The 26,527-nt window shown below is 38.5% G+C and overlaps 1 protein-coding gene across 2 annotated transcripts; it reads left to right on the plus strand.

The window, feature by feature from the left end:
• Positions 1 to 47: 47 nt before the first annotated feature.
• On the plus strand, positions 48 to 26,527 carry PGAP1 (post-GPI attachment to proteins inositol deacylase 1). Of its 2 annotated transcripts, none has more exons than XM_058839938.1 (27): positions 48 to 957; positions 5,066 to 5,219; positions 7,844 to 8,019; positions 8,645 to 8,816; positions 9,898 to 10,058; positions 11,639 to 11,691; positions 11,868 to 11,934; positions 12,965 to 13,070; positions 13,531 to 13,586; positions 13,708 to 13,791; positions 15,141 to 15,190; positions 16,732 to 16,783; positions 17,007 to 17,084; positions 18,030 to 18,105; positions 18,383 to 18,456; positions 18,545 to 18,596; positions 19,197 to 19,263; positions 20,138 to 20,246; positions 20,601 to 20,639; positions 21,694 to 21,787; positions 22,437 to 22,527; positions 22,742 to 22,939; positions 23,168 to 23,300; positions 23,691 to 23,741; positions 24,901 to 25,124; positions 25,459 to 25,563; positions 26,383 to 26,527. In XM_058839938.1, exons 1-27 carry the CDS (start codon positions 340 to 342, stop codon positions 26,519 to 26,521), a joined length of 3,279 nt encoding a protein of 1,092 aa, XP_058695921.1. In that variant the 5' UTR covers positions 48 to 339; the 3' UTR covers positions 26,522 to 26,527. The 2 variants fall into 2 exon arrangements, with proteins under 2 accessions (XP_058695921.1, XP_058695922.1); XM_058839939.1 differs by having other exon boundaries at positions 25,471 to 25,563.

Below are 26,527 nucleotides of genomic sequence, written 5' to 3' on the forward strand. Positions count from 1 at the left end.
TAGTATAGATCTATAAATGTATAAGTATACTCATGTATAAATACCCCTTGCCCTGGAAAGCTGATTTTGTTTTCTATTTAGATTCGGGGAAAGTGGGGGAGCAAAATAAGCCGCAATTTTGGTTTTGCTCAGTCATTAATTATTTCACTGTTTCCCCTGGCGAGCACCACCCGCTCTGCTGGGCGTGCCCTGCAGCGGGCTGGGGCAGCAATCCCACAGGGACAAAAATGCAGCCGAAAACTTAAAGATAGCCATGGTAAGGTGTTAAAAGTACCCGAATTAAAGCAAACAAACAAAATCCAAAAGGAAAAGAAAAAACCCACAAAACCCCGAAAACAAATGCCCCCCAGCGCTTTAGGTGGTGAGTGTCTGCAGCTTTACGGATGTTTATCAGTGAGCCGCTCGCCCCAGCGCAGGGTCCGTGCCCAGCGGGGTGTGTGGGTTTGTTTTCGGCCAGCGGCGCGGCCCGGCTGGCTCCGGCGGGCTTGGACCGGACCCCGAGCCCCCGGAGCGCTGCGGGGCCGAACGGCCGCGCCCCCTCACGGCCCCGTGCAGCGCCCTCCCCATCATGGCGGACACGCCTCCCCCGTGAGCCGCGACATGGCGGGCGGGCCCCTCGGCCCAGCGGCCGCCCGACCTCCCCAACATGGCGGCCGCCCCCTGGCGCCGGCGGCGGCCAGGTTGAGGCGTCGGCTCGGCCGCCCTCCCGCTCCGCCTCCCGGGCGGCGGCGCTCCCGCCCCGCCCCGCCGTGCCCGTGTGCGCGGGGAGCCCGCGGGGAGCAGCGCTCCGCTCCGCGGGGCGCCATGGGGCGGGCGGGCCGCCGGCTGCCCGCGCTGGCAGCGCTCTTCTACGGGGCGCTGGCGGCCCTGGTGCTGCTGGGCGTGCGGGACGTGATGTTCCTCTACGAGGAGAACCGGTGCAGCATGACCTACATGTACGAGTACCCCGAGTACCTGGTGAGTGCGGCGGGGTGTAACAGGTGGGACCTGCCGCCCCCGGGGCGTTGCCGCCCGCCCCGCCGCGGCCGGAGCCCGGAGCCGGGAGCCTGAGGCGCAGCTCCCCCGGGAAGAGAACAGCCCCTAACTCGGGGTTCTCCGCCGGGCTGGAGCCGAGAGCGGTGCATGGGGCACGGGCAGCTGGGGCGTGAGCGGGGCCGGGGCTGGCAGGACGCGCTGCCGTGCCCGCTTCTTGTGGCGGTGCCCCTCGGGGAGAGAGCGGTGGAAGAGCCGCCCACCTGTAACCCAGCGGGGCGTTCCGCGCTGCCAGCGGTGCAAAACCTGCCCGCGATCGAAGCTGCCGGTGCCTGGGGTTGCCTGTAGCTCTGTGAAACGCAGGAGCTCACGCAGGTGTTGGCCGAGGAAGAGGCTGGGCCAGCTCCTCTGACAGCACTCCCAGCACTGCCAGTGCCCAGGAGGCCGAGCCTTGCACTTCGTGGCCCTTTCCGTGACTGCGGAGTGTGAAGTAACCATTGTGTCCAAAAAGCGCATAACTGAGCCTTGACCATTAGCGTTCTTCCCGAGGTGGTGAACAGTGGTGCAAAGTCCTCTCGATAAGCACTTTGGAGGTGGCATGTCCCACAATGTACACGGTAGAGTTTGTAAATCTGTCTTGAGGTCCCTCTTGTTTTGCTAACAGAGCCTTGTAGAAGTCTCTTTGAAAACCTGGGATCAGTTTGAGAGAGGGGACTGCTCCTGGAACTATTTTTTTCCACACATTATTCTGGATTAGTAGTGCAAGGATGTAAATGCGTATTTGTAAGTTTGCTGCTAACGCTGCACCATGCAGTTGTTAGAAAACAATTTCTCTTTTTGATAGTAGTTCTTACTACAGCATTTTCTTTTATAACTGGTTGATTTCTGAACATTAATTTTTCATTTTCTGAGGTCTAATCTATGTTGGAAAAAATAGTAGTTATTCTAAATAACACAGTTCAGAGGTAGGTTGAAAACTGGCTTGCACAGTAAAGAAGATCTAAAAGCAAAACTTAAGTGTCTAAATTCATAATGAAATAGAAAGTTAAGTTTTGGATCTATTAACCTTAATTTGCTAACCTTGATATAGCCATCTTAGCCTACAAAAGAGGACCTTCGTATGGCTGTCAGTGCTGTAGAACAAATTCATTTAAGCCATCATAAGTACTTAAATACTATGCAGCAAGTTTTCGGATCTCCTGGCAGCCAAAACCTGCTTCAGCTTCAATCTGAAGCCAACCAACAGGAAGGTACTGGCAAAATCCGTGTGATGTTATTGGCGGGTGCCTGAAACTCTCGTCTGCCACCACATCTTTTGTATTTACTCATTATGTAAGGGCTTAAACTCCCAAACATCTTTAGGCGGGATGCAAGGCTTAGAGGTGAGCAGTAGTTGTGTGCAGAAGATGCAAGTCACAGCTGGCTGCATTGCCCTCTGATATTTCTGTTTCCTGGGTAATCACTTTTACCGTGCAGAAAACGGTACTTTGGATTGAGGGGCAAATGGGGAATTCGTTTGGGTTTGCTAAGGTATTGTACTTTATTAGTAGCCTTTTGTTGTTGCAGGTGTCTGTGTAGTGCTGCCTTCACTAGGAAATTGCAGGTTGCGAGTTTCAGGTGGGAGGTACCTGTCATTGCTTCCGGATTGGTGTCACATTATAGAACAAATAACTGCTTGAGCAATTAAACAAGAGGTGTGATGTCTTTTGCGTCTATCGGTGTGGGTTAGCTCACAGTCAGCCTAGTAATTGATCATCTTCTTTTGCATGAGTTTTAGAACTGCAGTGTTTGAATTTAACCTGCCTTTGTCCTGTTCAGCTGTACTTGGCAAGAGATTCAGAAGTTAGTAATGAGGACTTGTTCACAAAAACCTAATTTCTTATGGAACCAGGGTGAAAAACGAAGCCTGCACTGACATTTTAAAAAGTTGCTGTAGCTTGCTACAACTTATTACATAAGCAGTATCTTGGGAGTTCGCAGTTTAAACCCACTGTCATGGAACATGAATGTCTCTTTTCTTTGGAGTTGTACGTTGCCATTTTGTTATAATATTTAAATACTGTGAATTACAAAAAATCCCCCAGTATTTTGACAGTACAATTCTCATGGGTTGTGTGAGTTTTTGTGTTTGACATTGCCCCAAGGAAGAACAGCATGTTAATTTTGCATTCCATAAAAGTTTTAGGTAAAAGACAATGAAACAGGAAGTTTCTGTGGATGAACAGTTGATTTGATCTGTCAGGAAGTGATATAAGCACATCTTGATGGCACTCTTAGTTTAGTAATGGGAACTGCTGAAGGATTTTTCACGTAATTTTGAAAGACTTTGCAAGAGGAACAGCAGAAAAGAATGAGAATGGGACAGTGAAGTCGGTGGAGCTAGAAAGGCAGGATGATGAAAAAAGGGAAAAGACCAAAGGACGATATGAAGACATAATCCCTTGCACTCTCTTTTGTGTTAATGAATCAAGATAATGAAAATACTGTAAATAATACACACACATAGATATATCTCATAGAATAGAAATATTATATATATATATATATATAAAACATCATGAAAATAGTTTGGAAATAACCAACATACCAAAAATTTTGGAGGCCAAGGGGGAAAGAAAACAGTCATTAGTTGAGGAGAGATAGAGAAGAACATGGGAAGGGAAGGAATGTGGGGGCACACAGAATTAAATCCACAGATTTCTGTGTATATACCACAGAATCTCTGTGGTAGGTGCAGCTGAGAGAAAACAATAAATCGTTTGAATTAAAGATACTTCTATTTCAGGGAAGAAATTAAGAGAGACTTTACAGGAGATTCCTGATACAAAACTGAGTTTAGTCTTGACCTGATTCTGTAAAAGCATTTCCTTAGAATATGAATTACACCATAAATACATTTATTTTTGTATTATCTTATTTTTCTCTCAATTGTTGTAACATAATTAATCAAACATTGGAACAAGTGTATTTGCACTCATCAAATTTTATAATAAAATTTTAAAAATCTGTATCTTAGAACCTCAGAGTTATAAACCAATCAGCTTCTATGCAGGTGTTAAACCAAAATAGTAGTAAACAAGAACACATTTAATTAAGACAGTGCCATGTGACTCTAAGAGATTGACTTACAGGTGTAAAATTAATCCTCACCTAGCCCTTGTGATCAAAGAGATCTTGTTTTTTTCTCTTTGGGAATCCTAATCCTGTGAATCAGATGTGTGCTAGGTTAGGGGGTTACTTGTTTTTGTCTTTAGCACAAGAAATATAGCCTCCTTTAAAGGAACAACTGACATGTATGTTAGAGCTTGGGTTGTTGCAGAACCAGGTGGTTTTGTCAGACCACAGACCCAGCTCTGAAAATGAAACAGAAAGAGCCACAAAGTACCAAGGGTTTGCTTTATCTGCTGAGCTGTGTTGAGGTGGTTACTGCTGTTGTTCAAACTCCCACTGCAGGTGATGTCTCTGTAAAAATCAGCTAAGAGAGTTCCCACGGCATCTGCAGTTTACCCTGAGGTAACAGGTGTCATCTGTCACCCACACCACTCTGCTCTCCAGGTTCAGCTTGTCCAATCCTTGTTCTGAGATCCACGGCATTGGAAGGGATTCCAGAACCATTCCCGTGCCTCAGGAATAGTGAAATAGCATCACTCATGTGCCCCAGTTTCTGGTCTCAGCTTCTCCTCTTCTGGGAGAATTGGTGGGGTTTTGATATGCTTTTTTTTTTTTTCCCCTCTTCCCCCGCCATTATAAGGATGGATTTACTTATGAATGTGCAGCTTTGACAGATATATAATTGCATTCATTTGAAGTTTGTTTCAAAGCTGGTTGTAAGTAATCACTGTTCAGAGTGAGTAACTGCAGCCAGTCATTTTGCCCAGTAATACTTAAACAGTTTGCTTGATGTTCCATTTTTGATTAGCTTTTTTTTAAAGCCAAACCCAGTTTTTCAATCTTTATTCTTTAGACTGGAATTTACAACCATAAAAATAAAACCACATAAGCCAGATCATTTAAATGGCTGGATAGCCACTGCATTTTCCTGTTTGTAACACTATAAACAAGGTGTTTGTTTTCTTTTTAACTTTTGCAATAGAAAATAAAATTACCCAAGAAGACAGCCAGACGATACCCAGCATATGAGCTGTATCTCTATGGGGAAGGGAACTATGCTGAAGAAAACAAAAATCTCCTATTGACAGGAATTCCAGTTCTCTTTCTTCCCGGGAATGCTGGCAGTTATAAACAAGGTAAGTGTGTTGCTGAGTTATAGCTTTGTTACAAAAAACCTCTCAGATTTGTGCATTAGGTAGTTTTCTGTTTGAAATAATACCAGACAGAGCCATAACGGTTGATCATATTAAATGTCTGTTTAATTTCAAACAGTCAAGATACGTGATTTTTGTTTGAAATCAGTCGAATGGTTAAGCTATAATATTTCTCTGGAGCAAGCCTTTTGAAAGCCAGAAATATTACAGTTTATGCTGTCCTCTGGCAGCACTGCACCCTTGCTGTACTTTTGATTGTAAACATCTAGCTGGTGTTGATTTGAACAATGTTTAGTGCAGTTAATGCCAAATAAAGCATGACCTGAATTTGATTAGGAGAAACTGAACCATCTGTCATCTGTGATGTAAAGGAATTACATGCTATAGAAAGCAGCATCATTTAAGCTTGCCCTCTAGTTTCATTATTCCCTACATCTTTATTTAGTGGTGTTTTTCCCTTAACATCGTCTTTACTTTACATATAGCCTCTTTGTTTTCCCTCTTACATTTCTAGAATCCAGATGAAGAGCAGTAATATTTTTAAAGCATTTTTATTTTTTCACTCTGAATACCAAAGCTAATGGTATGTGAAGTTTTGTGTTTCAGTGTTTACTTTGGTACCTGCTATTCCTTCCAGTCTGGGTTTGTCAGACTGTTATTTCTGTTCCCTAAAATGTACTTTGAAACAGTAAATAACACTCTCATGGTGTTAGAAAATGGATGTGTGTGTGTGGGGAAAACTGGCACAGTCTGAACCCTCATGTCTTACTGTGATAATTTTTCCTTATATTAGCACTAAACTTGATGATTAAATTTCCCAATTTCAGAGAACCTTTAGAGAGCTGGGATTTTTTGAGAGCATAGTTGCTTAGCTTATAACAGTGTTAAATATTTTACCAATAAGTACTTTCAGAAAACCCATACAGTCTTCCAGGCACAATAGCATCAAAAGAAGATTACTAACATAATGATTATGAGAGGTGCCATATGGACTTTTGTGACTGTGCATCAAATATTGCAAATCTGTGAATTAATGCTGTCTCTAAACACACGGCAGTACATCACTGTGCAGGAAATAGAATGGTACTCTCAGGGCATTTTAGGAATCAAAAGGAAATATCTGAAGAACAAACAAGCTAGGTGAGTAGAAGTACCACATGCTATAGGAGCAATACATATTTTAGTAATGTTCTTTTTGCAGTGGCAATATGTCATCTGTGTATTTTGCAAAACTTTTCTTAAAATAAATTCATATTAATTCATACTTTGTTCAGAATTTATTGGGAGATAACAGGGTTGTATCCTGATGCCTAGATGAGTAGAGAAGGTGTTGCTATTGTAGTTTTTAGTTGTTTAAAATATATTCATATTTGCTGAGCAATGAAGGCAAGTGCTGCTGCTGCTGCCTTTGCTGGCCTTGTTATTTTCATAGAACCATTTAGGTTGGAAAGGACCTTTAACATAATGGAATGCAAGCATTTACCCAGCACTGCCAAGCCCACCACTAAGCCATGTCCCTGAATGCTACATCTACATGGGTTTTAGATGCCTCCAGGGATGGCAACTCCACCACTGCCTTGGGCAACAAGCTCCAATGTCCAGCCACCTGTTTTGGGAAGAAACATTTCCTAAGATCCAATATAAATGTTCCCTAGTGCAACTTGGGAACATCCTCTTGTCCTTTCACTTGAAAGAAGAGGTTCACTCACAACCCACCTTCAGGGGTTTTTGATGTGTTGCAGGCACTTTTGAAAGTGATGGTAATTTGTCATCTTTCATGGACACTAAAATGAAATTTGTAAAAAGCACAAAATTCAGACTTTGAGTAAAAGATGATCTGAGATGGAAGGTTCTGCAGTTCTCTCAACCTGTTGTCGTCTAGGAGAATCTTGCTCCTATGTGCTGGGTTTGGGCAGACCTTTATGACCATCATTTGTTATTATATATAGGCACTTTTGGAACTTTCTCTTTTATTTTCTTCTTCTGCTAGCGTGCCTTCTTATTTGCAGCTGGTATTGTTCCCATCCTGCATTGTCTCCATGGAAACTTGGGGACAATTATGGACACTAAAGGCTGTATTAGATAGTGGCCAGGGTTAGACATGGAAGACAGGTCAGAGGCAAGACCTTGGAAAGTGAACATTTTCTCACTCAAGGTTTTAGATGGAGAAGTGTCCTTTAGGGTTTGGTTTTGCAATCCTCCATACTTATCTTAGTGGTATTTGGGAATGTTGTCTTAGGGTTGATGGCCTTCAAAGGAGTTTTAGGAAAGCATAGCAGTAGGAATGCCTCTACAGTTGAAATCAAGAATGCCTTCTTGTCCTGGTGGCAATAAGAAGGTGCAAGGGAGATAAGAAAAGCAGCCCTAAGGTGGAACAATCCTTGATGCTTGTAAAAATTTGTTCTTGACATAAAATACCTCTGTAGTCAGCAGTAAGCTGAAAAGAGATAGTTTGGTTTTGAATGTCTTTTATAAATGGCTTGAGGTCAACAATGGATTTAATGTACTTGTTTCTGAATTGATTATGTATTTATGTGTTTTTCTGCTAAAACGGTGCTAAGCAGTGGCTGTTGGACTGTTCTAATTGATGTGGTTTCTTTTCCTAGTACGTTCCCTTGGCTCCATTGCACTTAGAAAAGCAGAAGATGTTGACTTCAAGTATCATTTTAATTTCTTCAGTGTCAACTTTAATGAGGAGTTGGTTGCATTGTATGGTGGTAGCCTGCAACGACAGACCAAGTTTGTGCATGAGTGCATAAAAGTAATTCTGAAGTTGTACAGGGTAAGTAGTGACACATGCTGAGTGATGTAATTCCATTTGGGAATGGAATTCTGGCTGCCTTTCCTGCTGCAAAACTGAAGAGTCATGAGTAGGGGAGGGAGACTTTAAAATGTGTGTAGATATTTGAAGGTGACAATAATGCAATAGAGAATTGCTTTTCTTTAAGAGATTTTTAGTACTTGTGACAATCCCAAAGCTTTGGTAAGGTTCTGTGTTGTGTTTCTAAATAAGTCCATGCACAATGGATGCCTTTTTCTAGTAGAGACGTAAACGTTTGTGGCTTATTAAAATATTCATGTAGCATTGCCTTACAGCCAGTTTTCTCTGGGAAAGTTCTTTGATGTCCTCTGTCCTAAAAGTCTCAGAAATTAATAAGCTTAAGTATATTAAGCTTACACAAGCTAGCTACACAATGTTTCCTTTTGAGCTGGATACTTCATATTAAGCACATTTTCATGAGATAGCAATTAAATTTTTATTCAGTTTGTAAACTTGTTAAGTTGATGCTAATTAATGTTGTCCTTGAAAGATCATAAGCTAATTTGGGGGGGATAAAATCTACAGCTAATAAGAACAGTTCAATGTCAGATCTGTTTCTGATGTGTCTGATTGCTCTTTGCTGAAGGATCGAGAATTCGCACCGAGCAGTGTAGCAATAGTTGGGCATTCCATGGGTGGTCTTGTTGCAAGAGCATTGCTCACTCTGAAGAATTTTAAGCCTGAACTTATAAACCTGCTCATTACACAAGCCACACCTCACGTTGCACCTGTAATGCCTTTAGACAAATATCTTACTGGTGAGTATTGCAGTTGTCTAATCACATTGTATTTCTTTATTGAGCCTCTCAAGCTTTAGTGGGGAGATTCTTGCAAATCAACAGGAAAATGTGCTGCTTTATTTACTGTAATGAATCTCTTACTTTGTTACTCAGGTAGTTGAGGGTGCCAGGATACTCAGAGAAAGTCAAGTGTCATATAGAATGGATTATGTGGACTTGAGTTTCTGTGTGAGGCCTGGAGCTCTCAATAATTTGTAATTTAATAAGTTGCAGGGCATGTTACTAAATTTGTAAGCTTTCCAGTGAATGACATATTTTCTTTCTTTTTTTTCTCCTTTTTTAAAACTTGACCTCTATAATGACTTTTATCTTTGTTGAATGAGACAGTGTTAGTTCTGTAGAAGGTGTTAAATGTAATATTTTTCATACCCAAATGTTGTAGAGGTGAGAATATAAATATAGATGTATTTACATATTTTAAATTTTTACAAAGAAAGATCATATTTTCCCTCACCTAAATAACTGTGGCATAAAAATAAAGTATAATCATTACACGTGTACTATACACTTCCTGAAAAGCTAGATTTGATTAAACTATACTGATTAAATATGTGTTTAGTGATAATTGTGCTGCTACATGTAGGTACTGAGGGAATTGGTGAAGGAAAGAGAACAGACATTAATTCTCATTATTCTCTGTGACACCCAAGAGGAATGGATTATCTTTAGCTGCTGGATTTGATTTATTGTGCTTGTATTAATTCTCTATCCTACAGTTGATTTCAATGCAATGCTTCTTCCTTACTGACTGTTTCTGGACTTCAAGTAAATGTGTATCTGTTTTTCAAATAAACCTATGGATTGCTGCTCTAACAATATATCTGCTCAGCTGACAGAGAAAATGTATCTGTCTTTCCTAACCGCTACCTCTTCATGTTAAAACAATCATTTTCCTCTCTTACATGAATCAAGTGATAATCAGAGCTCAAATATCTCCAGGGGGGCTTACAGAAACGTTTAGTTAATGTTTATATAGCTCTTTTTTGTGTATCAAATAGGCTTATGGGAAAATTTTGATTGATTTTAATATATTTTATAGATTTTTATACAGCTGTAAACAATCATTGGATTCTAAAGGCCCAAGATTTAAGAAATTTAACTACCCTTTCTGTGGCGGGAGGATTCAGAGATTACCAAGTTCGTTCAGGACTGGCTTTTCTACCAAGATTGAGTCAACATGACAGTGCCTTATCTGTTGTGGTAAAAAAGAAAACTGTTTTTTTGGTTTTGCATGGAACTGTGTTAGATAGTTATTTGTGTAATGCATGCATCAGTGTCTATATGGGCAGCATAGTGTAAATAAATATGAAAATACTGCATGTTAAAACACTAAATGGATACTGTTTGGTTATAAAATCATAAATAGTTGATGTAGTCTAAGTGAGCCTCCACTGGAGGAGTATGTGTGGCACTGATTGGAATAATCTATCACTTGGTACTGTTTCTTCTTACCACCTGCTTGCACTTCTTCAGTTCCAGAACTCAAGTTTTATTTCCCCATGTTTTTGCAAGAGATGTGTATAGGGAGGAAGGTGAATATGTACTATAGAGGTAGAGTGTTCTGTTATAAAAGAGAGCCCTGGCATGGCATCTTCTTTTTGTATTTGTTGTTTTTAAAAGAATTTAAGAATAAAAAGGATGTAGAGGATCATCAAGTCAAATTTTCTGCTTTTTGAGGCATCTATCCTTCCAAAATTAATTAAGGGTCATCAGAAAGTATTTAGGTTTGTTGTTCCATCCCCTCTGCATCAACTTGTTCCCTACATGGAGAAGCTGGAAAACCCTCATAGGACCAGGGAAAATTTGTAATTTCCAACTTCCATTTACTGCAGAAGCCAGTTTTTTAATGCCTTTCTTCTGACATCTGCTTAAAATGTTACATGAAATAGCTGTCATTCCCTTGGTGTTTACTTCCCTGTGTGTTGTACAGAAAGCTGTCTATAAATAAGCTCAGCTCAGATCCTGCTAGGCTTAGAGGATTAACTCTGCATTCCCTTTGTCCTAGTAACCCTTCTCTGCATCTGCTCTACTTTCATTTCTCTTGAGTGTTGGTGGCCAGAATTTTGCGTGAGATTTCCTGAGCAGTGGTACCAGTTCTTTCTGGTTTTTGTTGTTTAGTTTTGGAGGTTGCGTTGTGGTTGTTGCTGTTCAGTTTGCTTTTTTCCCTTCCCATGAGAAATGCATTAATAGTTCATAGCTTATTTGATTCACATTGAGAAATAGGTTGATGAGTTCCATTTGTGGAGATTTTTTTTTTTTATATTGTTAGTCCCTAAAATGTAATATATGAAATACATTTAAAGCCAAGTTATAGCTTCAGACTGTCCAGTTTTTTCTTTGCGGTGTTCTGATGGTTCTCTCTGTTGGGGACGCCCTTGGTTTCTCAATGGCAGCTTTTGTTGGTATGCTTCTATTCTCGTGTGCCAAGATCAGTTATTAAAATAGTAAGATTAGTCATAGAAGCAGTCTTTGAAGAATTTTTTGGTAAGTTTCCTCCACTCCTATTTTCTGCTCTTTCACCATTGGTCTCTGCTATCTAACATAGATAATTTGGTAATTTTGTTTTATAATTTTCATCTTGTCACATGCATCAAAGCTGACAAGACTGGTGACTGAAGAAGTCATTCTGTTGTGTACCCTAAGCCCTGAAACTCTTAAGATAAAGGCTGATTTTTATAATAATTGTGCAAATACGTTTAAATAAGGAGGGGAAAGGCTTCCATATAATTTTAGAATGTTGAGTACTAACAAAAGCTTAACCTTTTTCTTCACCTAAACAGAGCTCAGCTGTGCCTAGAGCTTGGGCCTCAACTGACCATCTCTCCATAGTGTGGTAAGATAATGTAACAAAGGTTAATTGACTGACTGTGCATAGCTCTCTTCTCTACTGTTATCACTTTCTACCATAATTTAACTTCAGTTTAGTATTATGGTGAAGTCTCTTCTGACCAGTTTTATCACCCTGGATCTTTCCTTTATAGATTTAATTTTACTTATTCTGTCTTCTAGGTGCAAAGAACTGATCCTGGCTACTATTAGAGCTTTCTTTGATCTCATAGATGAAAACACAAGGCAGGTCTGTATATTTACCCATCACACTTTCTTGTCCCATCTCAGAATGTTTAATCAGGAGAAATATTTCCCTGTTATACAGAAAACTTTTTTTTGCTTATTCTAAGTCATGCTGAGAAAATTGCATCCATTTTGTACCAATCACTGAAAAATCCCTCTGTGGTGTTTGACCAAAGAGTCAGAAACAACAAGATGCTAGTTCAGTTTTCATTATTGACTGCTTGATGCTATATAGTTGAGCTGTGGGCTGAAGATTTCTTCCATAAAGCAGCAGGTTCAGTTGACCTTGTACCAGGATGAACAAATTTTGTTAGATGTGTAGCTGTGAATTTGACCTCTCAATGTGTACATAAGAACAGAGCGCAAGATGCAGAAGAGGAAGGATTTCAGGTGTTCCTTCTGAAGCTGGTTGGGAAAGACTCCTTTAGTTTTTCATGTATACTTCAATGTGTAATTTAGAGAGACAAAAAGAGGAGTACAGTTGTTCTGCAGCACTGACTGTGCTAGAGGGTAAAACTTTTCAGAAGTCAGTTGTAATGGCCACAGTTTTGGAAAGTGGAATAGACAAAGATTAGGCCTGGAAGGTTTATTTGGAAGAAGCAAAGCCATCAAACAAAAAATCCCAACCCCAAACAAAAGTGCATCCCAGTGTAGCTATACAGCTGGATATGTGAACTTAGATTAGCCTAAATGTGAGAATTTTTCTTAAGTTCTGGCCTAAGTGTCCTTTCAGGAGGAATGCACCGGTGTCTATAAGTAAAGTTTAATGGAATGGTTTCCTGGTGTTACAGGTTGGTGAGAATGTAAAACTCCCGAAAGTTTTGGCTGTGCTTTATAATGTGTAGATTTTCTGTATTGCAGTGATTGACTATTGATGGCACTATAGAGTATTGGATTCAGGACAGAAAGGGGCTCAATAACTTCCAACAATCTTTCCTGCCTTCCACCCACAAAACTGTATTGCTAGCTGTGATCATGAGATGATCTTAAGTCACACACTTTGGGAAAAAATTGATGATGTGCTCTTGTTTTAGATAACTGAGGACCCCAAAAAGAGAATGTCTGTACTGAATCACCACTTTGTGAGACACCCTGCGAAGATGTTTGAGGAAAATCCTGAAGCTTTTACAAACCTCACAGGTGTGCAGCAGTTTTCTTTCAAATAGGATTCAGTGATACTCCTTTGTTAATGGTAAATCTTTTCACTAAGTTTCAAAATACCCTTCTGTCCTTCAGACAGGAACAAAGACTGGGACTGTTTCTAATGTTGCCTCATCATTAATCAGTCACCCTATAACTACACGAATAATTTTTTGGTTTATTTGTTTTGTTGCCTTTATTTTGTTTCAAGATCCATGGGGTTTTTAATTTGCCATTAGTAATTAGTAACAGGATCCTAGGGCTTTATTGTTTCCTATGTAACTGATGATAACTGTTGCATGTAATTGTAAGCAGTAGCAATCCTCTGGTGATTGAAGCACATAAAGTTTATATCCATGTTGAGATAGGAGATAAGACCTTGGTGATCAGTAAAATACAAGATTTTGGATGTAAGGACAATCATTCTTGTAGTGCAGCATACTAAAATATATATTTTTAGGAACTTTCATGTGGATTACAGTCAAAGGCTCAAAATGGACTTATTCAGTTTACAATGTAAGTATTTTTTCCCCCATTGTGTTCTTATGTTTATATTTTTATTTTTGTTTTGGTTGTTTTGTTGGGAGGGGGTTGTGGTGGTTTTTTTCATTTACTAATGAGCTTTTTTTTTTTTAAGGATTCTGATGGAAAATATTTCTCATTTCCTCTTGAAAACCACAGAAAATCATACAGTCATGTTTACTGTGAAAATAGTATGTTGGTGAGAAAATACTTCTTTAATGTCTGGAGCTGGTTTATAAAGATGTGGGTTTTTTTAACTTCCATTTGCTGCAGTTTTAAGACAGTTAATGAGCAGCTGTTGAAATTGCTGCCATCCATTTACAATCACAGCCTAATGCATGTCAGAGGTACTACCTGCTTTAGTGTGTCACACTTAGTATTCAAGATCTGAAATCTTCAGTGCCACCTGAACTTCAAATGTTTTCTTTCCAACTCTTCAATTTAGCTCTGCATTACTGGGTCCTTTAATTTAGTGCTGTTCTGTATTGATGGTTTTGAAAGAAGTTGTTTTTAGTACTGCTGTGTTTTTGCCATACTTCTAATTTAGGAAAGCTGTTTATAGGTTTGCTTTCCCATAATAAAATTTAAGTGAGCCTGAAAGGCTACAGAGATCTTTCACTGTGCAGGCAAAGTGAATGGAAGACAGATGAGGAGACAGCATCACCTTAGTTGTCTCCTATGGAGAGGAAGCACCATAATGTGCATTTCTTGTATTTTTATCTTGAGACACACACATTCAGCCAAGTTTTTTTTTTGTTTGTTTGGTTTTTTATACAAGAATGAAATTAATCACTTGGCAAATTAAAGCTGGATAAATATGCTTTTCAGAATCATGTATTTTACATTAGTAGCAAGAAAATTGAGATGCTTTCCTGTTTCATTCTGCCTGTCCCTGTTGCCCCTCAAAGATGGCATTCACAGCGCCATTGTGAGCAATTGTCTGTGCTTGGTGCTCTTCTAATTGTCCTTTTCAGTGGCACAGTCAGTGCTTACGCCTATCTTGTGATCTTGGCTGTGCTTTGTTAGATTAACTTTTGCCCTTGTTCTAATGTCTGAAACACATGCCTAGTACAGCTTGAGAGGAGGAGGGAGGTACAAAACAAGTCTCTGAGAGCTGCATCATGGTGCTATCAGAACACTTAAATACTCAAGGGACAGAGCAGTAGAACATTAAATACCTAAAGTATTCCTCTACTGCTTAAAAGAGAATCTTGAGATGTTTCTTTTAGTTAGAAGAGATTAAACATGATGTGTAAGGTGGATATTTTTTAAAGAGAAATTATGAAAGCTTGTTTGCTTAACCTTGTATTTATTCATACAAAGGGTGGCAAATGGAAGTTACTTCAAATGGTTCCTGGAAACCCCCACCATTCCCTCTAAAGCTTCACCTTTCTGTCCTTGCAATTATAATTGCAAGATTATGATATCAGTCCTTTAATTATCATCAGTTTTAACCCCTGCATAGTTTGAAGCAATCAGTATTTTTAATATATTTATCAATGCAATCACACATAGGTAATGTAGTATTTTATGGTATTGACTTTACAGGACACAAGTAGCTGGATTTATGGCTGCATGAACACTAATTCATCAATGTGGTGAGTATGAATAGTTCCAGTTCTTTATTCAAATAGGTTTTGTGAGACTGTGTTTGAATTTAAAGCGTATAAATTATCCTTGGTAGGAAGGGACTGGGAAGTAAAATTGTTCTTGTAAATAATTCATGCTTTCTATATCACCAGGAAAACAGGAAAGAATAGCTTTTCTTAAAATAGGTGATATTCTCCTTCATGGAGCTGTATTTTTGACCTCCATAGCAAGAGCTGGAGAGGGACCTTTCACCAAGGGCATGAGGTAACAGAATGAGGGGTAGTGGCTTTAAACTGACAGGGCAGGTTTAGATTGGATATTAGTGAGTTGCTGTTCACTGTGAGGGTGGTGATGCATTGGAGCAGCTCCCCCATGGAGGCTGTGGATGCCCCATCCCTGGAGATGTTCCAAGCCAGGTTGAATGGGGTCCTGAGTAACCTGGTCTAGTAGAGGGTGTCCCTGCCCATGGCAGAGAAGTTGGAACTAGATGGTTTTTAATGTCCTTTTCAACCCAAAACACTCTGACATTCTATTTCTTTGGAATCCTGTGACAAAAGATGTCAAATGTTACACAGAGCCTTCAAAGGAGTGGATTAAAGCATCTTTTTTTCTTATTTCAAAATTGCTACTGTCATAAAAATATTTAGAAGGGTGGGTGGTTTAGTTGTTATTTGTTATGACAGTCATTACAAAATGGATTTAAAACATTGTCTTAGCTTACATTTTTAAAACAAACTCAAAGTAAATTCAATCTACTCTTCAAATTAGGGAAAGCTTTCAGGCAAAATTGAACTAGCAAAGTACTTATCTGTTCTGGGATCACTGAAGTGTACAGCCAGAGTCTTGCCTCCAGCAGATAGCCACATGTCACAATTACTTTTTCCTGATCCAAGAAGTTGGCTGTTACTCCTTTGTATAACTTGGATCAGCATGAAGTGTATGTTAGCCCAGTTCAGGACTGCTACTTAAACCTCATCTAATAGTAGTGGGTTTGCTGTGGACTGTGTCCTGAGGTCATGAACGCTATTTAGAGAAGCAGCAGTATTCTGGTGTTCAAAAAATCAAAACTTGAAGTGACTGAATGGCTGTGTTGCAGTTCAATGTGTGAACACATTCTAGAACTGCTGCAAACTCTTTAACAGCTAACAGAATATTTTATTTATATGGTATATTTTAAGTATTTCCATAGGAAAATTTGTGCTTTTGATGTTTAACAGATGCTAATAAAACCACATGATAATTCAATGCTAGTGCAGTTTTAACTCATAAAAAGTTTACATTTTTGTGTCTGAAGTTGCCTGCTAATACGTGCTTCAGGTTTTCTGTATGAGAGGGTTGGAGCCTTTGCTTGGTTTGGTTTTGCACAAACAAAATTTGCACTATCTGAAATTTGTAGTTTGATAAATTACTGTAGTGGCAGCACACCCAAATTTCTCAATTTAAAATGTTAATTCAGAGAGAGAGAGAAGCTGGTATATTAATCCACTGCCATAATGCTGGGCCTGCATAATGAATATGTTCATCCTTTAATGTGCATTAATTTTTACAGCCTGGAAGCTGCTGATTTATCCTGGAGAGCTGAGTTACTTCCAACCACCAAGGTTAGTGTGTACCTGATTTGTAGGAGGGAGAGGTGCTTCAGGGGGTGGTTGCAAGTCATAGGGGAAGGAGCTGTTCTGTTAGGAGCATTGGAACAGGCTGTATTCCACGGGAAGAGGGTACAAGAGGGTACAACTGGAACCGGCAAGGGGCAAGCTAAGGAGTATGTTCAGTAATGACTTTTCTTCTTCTTTCTTTCCTTTTCTTTTTTCCTCCCTTTTTAAGGTTGTAATGCTGAAACTTGTGGACTATCCTTCTTTGTCCCACATTGTCATTCAGGTGCCACCTGCAGTTGGCAATAAGGTAAAAAATATGACATTCAGAAGTTGCTTGCTATGTGTACTCATAACTTTGAGGTGCTATGAGAGGAAGAAAAGGAAGTATATTAAACATATGCTAAGTTTCTTTGAGAAACCGTAGACCCACACTGTGGTGTGGTTTGAAAGCTTTTGTTAGCTTCTGTAAGCTCAGAAACTCTTTCATAAAATACCAAACAACAAGGCATGAATAGCACTTGAAATACATACAAAGCCACAGCTCTCAAATCAGTTCTTAGAGTTCTTGGAGATTCCAATGGTAATCTTCCTTGTTTCTCTTAATACTCTGATTGTTTTCCTGAATGTTTATACCTTTGAACAGTCATTTCTCTTACCCAGGTTAGCAGAAAATATAGATAATTGAAGGCACCACACCTGGATTCTGGGAAGCATAGATCAGATAGCTCTGCAAGCTCTTAAGCCACAGAAGATGCAGCAGACTGAGTTGTGCAGAGTTCAACAGTTTGAGTCTCACAAATGAGATGGTTATCTTTGCATCAAGAGCTCTCAGGATCCCAGTAAGAGGGACATTTGAAATCTTAGTGTGTTACCCATCTGTATCTGGCAGACCTTTCTGTAGATCCATCTGGATCTGCCATTTCCAGTTAGTCCTGGAAATGGCAGAATACTGAATTGGAATTTCCAGTCTAATCAGATCTGACATTGCTTTCTGTGACACAAATGCAGTCTCTGAGTTTCTGGTATAATAATCCATGATCCAAGAAATTATTCACAGCACAAGTGAGCGTGATGTTCTTCTCTGAGTGTATCTTCAGATAGTTGTGACAGAGGCATCTTGCAGTGAAATTAGTAATGCATAATGTTCAGGGTAAGCAAAGATAGAGATCACTTGGGAAATGTAATTTGCAAATACAAAGGTTTTCTAGTCTTGTGCTTGGTTTAGATCTGTTTTTAATATCCTCAATTGCAGTATACTTTGGGCTGTGAATTCTTCAAAGAGGATTCCAGAACAGTACAGCTCCCTGTAACACATCTTTTTTCATTTGGTAAGTGTAGCATATTGCTTTTGGAAAGAAAGGAAAACTAATATAACTAACCTTTGGATAATGTATTTGCCAAAAAAGTCAGGTCAGGAGATTTTTGGGGGTTGTTTTCACTAAAGCTAACACAGGTTTTGTTAGTAACAAAGAAATAAGAAATGTGGGGGTTTAGACTAATAGATATGGAAGTGTGTAATTCCCCTGGAAAAGAGAAAATGTAGAGAAAATATCTGAGTTCTCAGAAAATTTTATCTAATTAGTGAAAATATTACATCCTTTATAGGGCTTTCTTCAAGCAAAATTCTATTAAATTCAACTGGATTGCTTTACAATGTCCAGCTCCTACACTTCAACCAAGTAAGAATGCTACTTAAGTTTTTTAAGGTAATGTGACCAACTGTTTGTCTGGAGAAAAGTGAGTGACTGCTATTTTTTTGTGTTCTAGATATATCAAGCTTTCAAAATTTATATAGACAGCCATTGCCAGTCACTCAGAGGTAAACAGAAGTCTTCTAAAGTACAAATTTATAAAACAAATTGTTGAAAGTTTGTAGAAACTAAAGTCTTCTCATGCAATAGAGTTTAGGCCATCCTGTTGTAATCTGTTCAAATGTGTCTGTTAATATCTCTCATTTCCCACTTTAAGAAGGATGCATCAATGAAAATGAGGAATTAGTCCTTACATGTTTGTTTTTCTTACTTCCCAGCAAAGGGAAGTTGAATTTCCCTCAGGATTCTGCCTTATATTGAAAGTGTTACTTGAGAAAAGCATATTTGGCTAGGACTTTTATTTGTTGATAATGGGACTCAAATTTGAATGTTGAGCTACATAAGCTTAAACAGGACGGGTTGCTAAAGGACCCTGTTTCAAAAAAAGGAAAGTGATGGATTTTATTCGACTGAGGTTTTGTTTCATATCAAAAAGCAAAACTCTTCTCATAACTATTCATCCTTTAAACACTGATGTCTCACTGTCTTGTCCTGTAACAGCCTGAGTTTAAAAATGTCATTTTTTGTTTGCTGCTACGTTCTCTGATCTGTACTGCAATGTCAGTTCTTAATCAAGTTTATATTTTTTTAATGCTGTTCCATTTCAGAAAGAAAACCTAGTGTTTACAGACTTCATATCCCCTGGTCATATGAAGACTCAATAACTGTAGCGAAGTAAGAACTTTGACAATTAATAACTTCTTTGATATGTTTTTTGAAGAATATTTGCATCCTGTTGCGGTAATATTTCTGATGTGTGACAGTTTCTCCAGTCTTAAGTGTTTGACTTCTGCATCTTTTCCTCATTTACCTTTCTGCCCTTGGCGACAAAGTCGTTTTGACTTTTCCTAGAGTAAAAATGCCTACTAATCATTTGCTTACTGGTCCTCACTAATTTTCTTGAAAAAGAAGTCAGATATGCTGGTCTGAAATTCTCAGGATAATCATTGACCCCCTCATGAGTGGAGAACAGTGGCTGCTCTGTATGCTGGCTTCCTCCTGGAAGCCAAGGTTTCGATTACACAGCAGCCCTGTGTTTGCTTCAGCAGCATAGTCCTGACAAAATCAAATGTTACAGCTTGAAATACGTTTGTCACTTTGGAAGTTGAACAACCTGACTGTATTTTAGATGGTAGGAAAACTGTATTTCTAATTTATTTTAGAAGTCTTAAGGATACCTCACAATTTCCAACCCCCTGTGTTTTCCAACAGCATAATACTTGCAGGAAATGGAATTGTATTCTTGAGGATCTGTTCTTCCCACTTCTGGCACTCAGCATATTTGCATGCTCTGTGAGGCAGTGTGTTCACTGAACCCGTCTGCTTTCCTATGTGCCATGTCCCTCGATATTCAGAGGAGAGGGAATTGAGGATATTACATAGTTCTTTGTGACAGGATAAACAAGTTCCTTACACCATTTTGCTCACAACTTGTGGTGACACTTGGTGTGGTAGATCTGCTTTGTGTGCACTTGTTGAAGACTGAGACACATTTGGTTTTTCTGCTTGGTTATAAGGACAGCAGTGACCATGTAAGTTGCTGTTTCAGAGTTCCATCTCATGCTGAGATTTCTGCCAGACTTCACATTGCTCAGCCTCCCAACGACAGCAGCCTGCCAGAGTTAAACATCTACTCTTCCCCAGACTGTCAGTATGAAGTGAGTAAAACGGTTTTGTTTTATAGCTAGTTTGCATTGCTGGATAATTTTTGCATAATTCAGTCTTTTAAAACGTAGTTAATTAATCTAAATAAATACTAAGCAAATCTAAAGGTGGGCTGTTTGGCCTTTTTGACATGTAGTGTGTGTTACAAGTATTTTGCAACAGCTGGTTTAGTACTGAAAGTTGGATTCTGAAACTTTAAAGCATTTGATTTTAATTATCAGTGGTAAGGTGTTGTACATTTTTGTTGTGGGATTTCTGTGTTCTGAAACTTAAGTTTGCATCTTAAAAATTAAAGTATTTTGTACTTATGCTTACTGTTGTATGAAACAATTTTTTTTTTCCCCAAGGTAATTCTGAAGACATCACTTCTACAGGTTCTTGGACAGGTAAGAAAACCTAATAAATAGGGTTTTTTATGTCAGAAGCATCTATAGAAATTTTTGCTTCCTCCCTTCCTTACTGTGGCAGTTCAGATTCCTTCTTTATGCCAAGAGGAGCACTATTCAGTGATCATTTTGCAGCCTTGTCCCTTGGCAAGGATCCCTGCTGGATGAATGTCAGGCCCCAGTCCTTAGAGGAGCAGAAAAGCTCTCTAGCTCTAAAGAGCTGCTCTAAATGTGGAGCATGTGGCTTTGTGGTGAGCTCAATATCTGTAGGTCACTTTAACTTTCTTGCCTGATGAGTCAGTGGTGTTAAAACTCTAAAATACATTTGGCATCAATTAAATTGGGGGAAAAAGTCTAAGTAGGTCCATATGCTCCTTTTCAACAAATCTTCTTTGGTTATCAATGAAGAATACGTTTCGACATGGGGATCAGTAAAAATAGACTGGCCATCTGCAGTTCTCTGGATCTAAAGAGTAATTAATTTGCAGGCACCTAAGTGTAGTGCTGGAATAAAACTGGCAAGGTTCTCTATGTGAATGTATGCATTTAGAGCAAAGATTTTTTCATTTTGTTGTTATTTTACAAGAATTTACAGGCTACTGGTATATTAATTATGACTTGGGAGAGTGGAAGCCAATTAATTCATGCATATAATTGCTTCCAAAAGTTCTTTGCCTGAAAGCATATATAACTATATTCAGATTTTGCTTGGAAAGTGGCCTTTAAATTGTTTTAAACTTACTTTACTGAAATGTGATACTTGATTTTTTTAATACTTGTCTTGACTGGAAAAAAACCCCATTTGTTTCTAATTTGATCATTTATCCAAACCTGTTTCATTAGCTGCTTACGAGAGATTCTAGCCTTTTCTATCTATAACATTAAGTGCTATTGGAGATTATCAAATATGCATTAAAATTATAAACTGGATCTTTTTAAGAAGGATTTTCTAATCTCATTATCATTCTGACTTCATGATAATATTTGTGCATGTGTTTTTAAAATACATTTTTATAGATAGAAGTGAAATCATCCCTTTATCCTTGTCTTTCAGATAGTAAGGTTCCATGCTGGTGCTTTTCCAGTCTATATTGTTTCTAATATTCTTCTTACTTATGGAGGACAACTGAGCACATTGAGAGCAACAGGTAGCTTTCTAAAAATCTGCATATTTTTATCTGTCACAAGTGTTTTTAGAGAAATTGCTTGTCAAATTTACTGATGAAAGACTAGATGTGAATTTTTAAAGCTAAACATCATTCAACTTCTGGAAATACTTGTATCTGCACTCTTCATTTTCATTTTTTCTCAGCTGGTAGTTCTTCAGGGTTATGTTGTAGAAAAGTATTTCCTTATTATTTTAAATTGCAGTCCCTTCTCTGTGAAATATTGGTGTTGCACAGTAGTTAAGAATTACCAGAAGTCTACTTAAAAATACGTGTAAAAGTTTAAAGTGCAGAAAACACTATTTCTTGCAGGAAGATGAGATTTGCATAACAGCTTTGAGCCACATCTTCAGACAAAAGGCATTTTTATTAGAATTCAGAGGGTGTTTGTAACAAACTCCATAATGTCTGTAGAAGCTCATGTGCCCTATTACCTTCATTTGGGGGACCCAATGGAGAAGGGCCTTGGTGGTGAAGTGTGCAGCCTTGCAGCACTCTTACAAGATATGGTTATTTTTTTTTTTTGTCAAGTCAACTCATCCTTGTCTGAATTTATATTTTGTTCTGGATGATCTTTGTTAAAGTTTGTGACATGACAGTAACTACAGATGCTCTCCTTTCTTGATTCTAGGCCAGTGTTCAGACTTCTCCCTCGAACTAGTTAGGACAGCAAAGCCCTACAAAGTAGAACCTCTTATAAGCATTGTTGTGTTTCTGCAGGGGTGAGTTTGCATCATTTATTTGTTTAAAGCAGTTCCCAAAACAGAAGTTTCAGTAAAACTGTTGCTGGGGAGGAATATTATTTTATATGTAGTCACTGTAAACACCTGACTGTTACTTTGCTTGAAAGACTGTAATAGAAAGAATGGTTGATAGATATCTAACTGTAAGAGCAATTGGAAGTGATAAATAATACTGCTTTCATGTTTTTGGCAGGTTTAACTGGTTTAGAGAGATATGGGAATCACTGTCACTACCAGAGGTGGATGCTGCTGTACTGAGTAGTCAGGATGCATGGTTCCCCCTTGTGTCCCTGATTCTATTTCTTTTTGGGACAGGCATTGCCTACTGGAGTGGAATATTTTTCTCTGCATCTCTGAGACTCTTCTCTTCATTATGGTTAATTCTAATTAGGTAAAGCAATGTGATGCTGTATAATTATGCTCTTCTAGATGACTTTGACCCTGACGGTTTTTTTGTTTGTTTGTTTGCTTCTGTGTTAATGCTGGGCAAGACTGAATTCTGGTCAGAGTGAATTTATACATGATTTTAGATATCTGGGTTTGAAAGCAAGCAGAAATTGATGTCTGGGAAGAAGTACAACAGGAGTTTTGTTTATGGTTTGTTTGGTTTTTTTTTTAGACCTACTGTACTTCAACAAGATAAGTTGATTACACCTAGAAGGCTCTGTGGGATGATATCTCTTGCTTTGGTTAGCTGGACCACTTGTGGTGCATTTGCTGTACTTATTATTTATCTTCAATACTTGTTCAAGGTACTAAAAGGCTAAACATTTTGTATTTGTAACTGAATTGAAAATTTCAGGTGCTTTGAATTAACCCCAGGTTAAAAGCGAAAATCCAAATTGCCTTTTTTCATACATAAATGTTATTATTCTCATACTTGAAATAGGCATTTCTAATTTATCAGTGTCATAATCTTGTAATTTGTAGAATTTTTCTTCTTTTGTTAATGTCTTCTCAGAAAGCAATGTGTGGTCCCATGTGCCCACTACAGCAATGTAGATAATTGAAAATTTTAACTTATAGCTAGGCAATATTATAAAAGCAAAGACTTGAAGAGTAAGGAGTTCTCAATTTCTTTTCCTATACTACAGCTTTGGTGTGAAGAATCCTTACTAAACAAGCAACTGCTTGTCTTACAGGTTGTAAAACTGCAGGTGACTGTAAGAGCAGAGCAAAACATGCACAACGGGGTGAGTCTGTTTCCTGCTTCTGTTCCAAACTGTGGTCAAAAATTGTCCGGCAAACTTCTGCCTTGCTACTCTTAGGTTGTGCTTCAGTGGCTGGGCAGCTGTAGTTCACTTGCTGCATCTATGATGTGAAAGAGCAGCCAGGCCATGAGAGCCTACTCCACCACACATGACTGCTGTTTGAAGTTTCTGCAGTGTGAACATGTCACTAAGAAGAAAACTCTTGTCTCTGAATACACACAGAATTTGTCTAAAATTTGGTATTTGATTATGCATGGCTTATCTTTAAAAAAAAAAGTCTAGTAATAATCTATAGTGCAGGTAAAACTGTTTCTTCTAGAGAGGCAGCCTGTGGAGTTTAAGGATTTTTGGTCCAGAGGTGACAAATAGGATGTATTGGATGAATATGGACTGAGACTGCAGTAAATAGGGAGCTCTTCAAAACACAGTGAAGAAGTGTTTGATTTCAAGCAGTGTGAACTTTATTTTCTGGGTTACTTTAAGGTATAGGATCAAAGATGGAAGCAGGTGTGGATAACAGCACATGCTAACTACCTGCTCTTTTATGCAAACATAGAACAAAGCAGTCTGACAGAAAAAGTTGTTGAAAGTTTTCTTCGGGTGTTTTTTTTTCATGTGTTTAGTTGAAAATTCTCTCCTTTCATCTCTATGTAAGTTTATGATTCATTTGTGGGATATTTTTCTGTCGTTGGAAGTTAGCTGCCAACTCATTTCTTTATCTTTGCTATTTATTCCTACAGGTGATATTTTACTCCCAGGTGCATTACTTCCTATATCTTTCCTGTGAATGGTCATCTCTGATTTTTCACCCTTATGCTTTATTATTCCTTTTATTTTGTTCTTCCCCTTTCCAGGACCACCTTTTCATTTCATTGGTGTCAGGACATCTACACTCTCCATTCTTTTCTTCCATAGACATATGAACTATTAGTGTATGAGAAATTTCTGGTTAAATGTAGATACTTTAAACTTGAACTATTGAACTTTGCTTTTGATGGCTTTTTTGGGGCATAAATTGCAGATTTTCTTCCTAAATCACAGCTGGTGTGATACTATTAGGATATTTTTCCCCTCCTCTTTCCCCAGCATGGCTTCTTACAAGCCTGTGTATATTTTTGTGACTTCTGCCTTTCATTTCCAGGATTCAGGCCTCTCAAAAGAAACTTCGCAGAACTCCAGTACACACACAGTCAAAGCCCAGAGTTCGGTGGACAGCATTCCAGAAGCAACACAGTCTCCTTCCAACAGTAAAACACTTGCTGAAGCTGTTAACAGTCTTAAGATGCACATTACAATCCTTAATTTATTCACGTGGATTGTGCTGCTCAGCTTGCCATCTTTAATTTATTGGTTAAAAAATCTCAGGTAAATTCTTAAATTGACACTAAGGTGGAAGAAAGTTACAGGAACCTTTGAAGATAATAAAAATTTGTTTGATTCTTTACATTATTAGTTACCTTACAGTTTTAAAGACTTCTGTTGATTATTATTGTTTTCTCTAGCCTATCTGGTTTATACTGTGGTGTAAATAGGTGTTAAGTGAATCAGTGATATGTTGAAGAAAGTAATATTTCAGAAAAGATATAAAATCAGGCTGGGATGCCATATAGATTTCATGTGTATTTTTTGTCATCAGTTCATGGATATTATTTGGAAGCCTAGTTTAGAAGTGATACCTTCTAAAATCATTTCTTTGCAGGTACAATATTAGACTTGATCCTGATCCCTGTAGATCTACAGCTGTTATCCTCATATGCATTTTAGAAATTCTGATGAATTCAAGTACTTCTGAAGTGAAATCAAGGTACTGTAGCCCAAGCTCTAGTTTTGCTTTCCTGCTTCTTTGTGAATTGCCATTTGTGTGTTAAACTAATTTATGTTGTAATTGTCCAGCCTCTATAGAGATTTATGAACTCGTATGGTTAAGTCTAAAAGATGAGCTAAAGTGTGTGCAAAGTACCCCTAGTTCAGCTGAGAGGAAAATATCCCCTGTATTTGCCACATGGAAATAAATGAAGTATGTGCTATCTAGGCAATTGGCTGCATAACAGCTTCTTGAAATGTGACTTTGTAACTCAGGATTCATTGAATCCTTTCAACTGTCACAGAATCCAAATACATTGAGCAATTATTGTCAGTTACAAAGAAAAGGGAATTCTGAAGGATTATAGTTACGTTCTTGTAGCTTCCCTTATGGGAGTAGAAATATAATGTGTTCTTTAGTGGATTAAGAAATTCTGAGAACTTGGTTTAGCTGACAGAATATTTTTTGTTGAAATACAAATTAATCAATGCCTCATGAATGACAGTCAATAATAATTAATGTCATTTATCCTCTTGACCAGTACCTGTTATCTCAAGTGATCTAATTCATTAAGTCTTCCTATGTTACGGAGAACAAATTTTCAAATTAATATAATATTTTTAAGGACATTAACCTCTTTGAATAATTTCTCTTGCTTATGCATCAGTTTTTATGGCCTATTAGACCTAGTTGTTCAGTTTTAAAGGTTAAAAAAGTCTTGAAATATAAATTATTTTGCAAAGGGAAATGAAACTTTTGCATACTTTCTGCATATCTGGAAAGAAAATGATAATTTTTTTTTTCTTTGTATTCTTACAGTAAACTCTTGAAGATTGCAGCCAAAGTTCCACTCCCTTTGTCTGTTGCAATGCTGGCCTTTGGACGGATGCATTTATACAGAGTCCCACACTTTGTAACCTTCTCTCTTCTTCTACATGTGCTGTGCTGTTTTGTGTAATGTTCA

The sequence above is a fragment of the Poecile atricapillus genome, chromosome 5 (genome assembly GCF_030490865.1).
Source record: "Poecile atricapillus isolate bPoeAtr1 chromosome 5, bPoeAtr1.hap1, whole genome shotgun sequence".
NCBI lineage: Eukaryota > Metazoa > Chordata > Aves > Passeriformes > Paridae > Poecile > Poecile atricapillus.

Excerpts from the sequence above, each read along its gene's own strand:
- PGAP1 (XM_058839938.1), top strand. The coding sequence starts at position 340 with ATGCCCCCCAGCGCTTTAGGTGGTGAGTGTCTGCAGCTTTACGGATGT. Across the intron at positions 11,935-12,964 it reads TAGATGAAAACACAAGGCAG|ATAACTGAGGACCCCAAAAA; the intron begins GTCTGTATATTT and ends CTCTTGTTTTAG. Across the intron at positions 13,071-13,530 it reads AGCTTTTACAAACCTCACAG|GAACTTTCATGTGGATTACA; the intron begins GTGTGCAGCAGT and ends ATATATTTTTAG.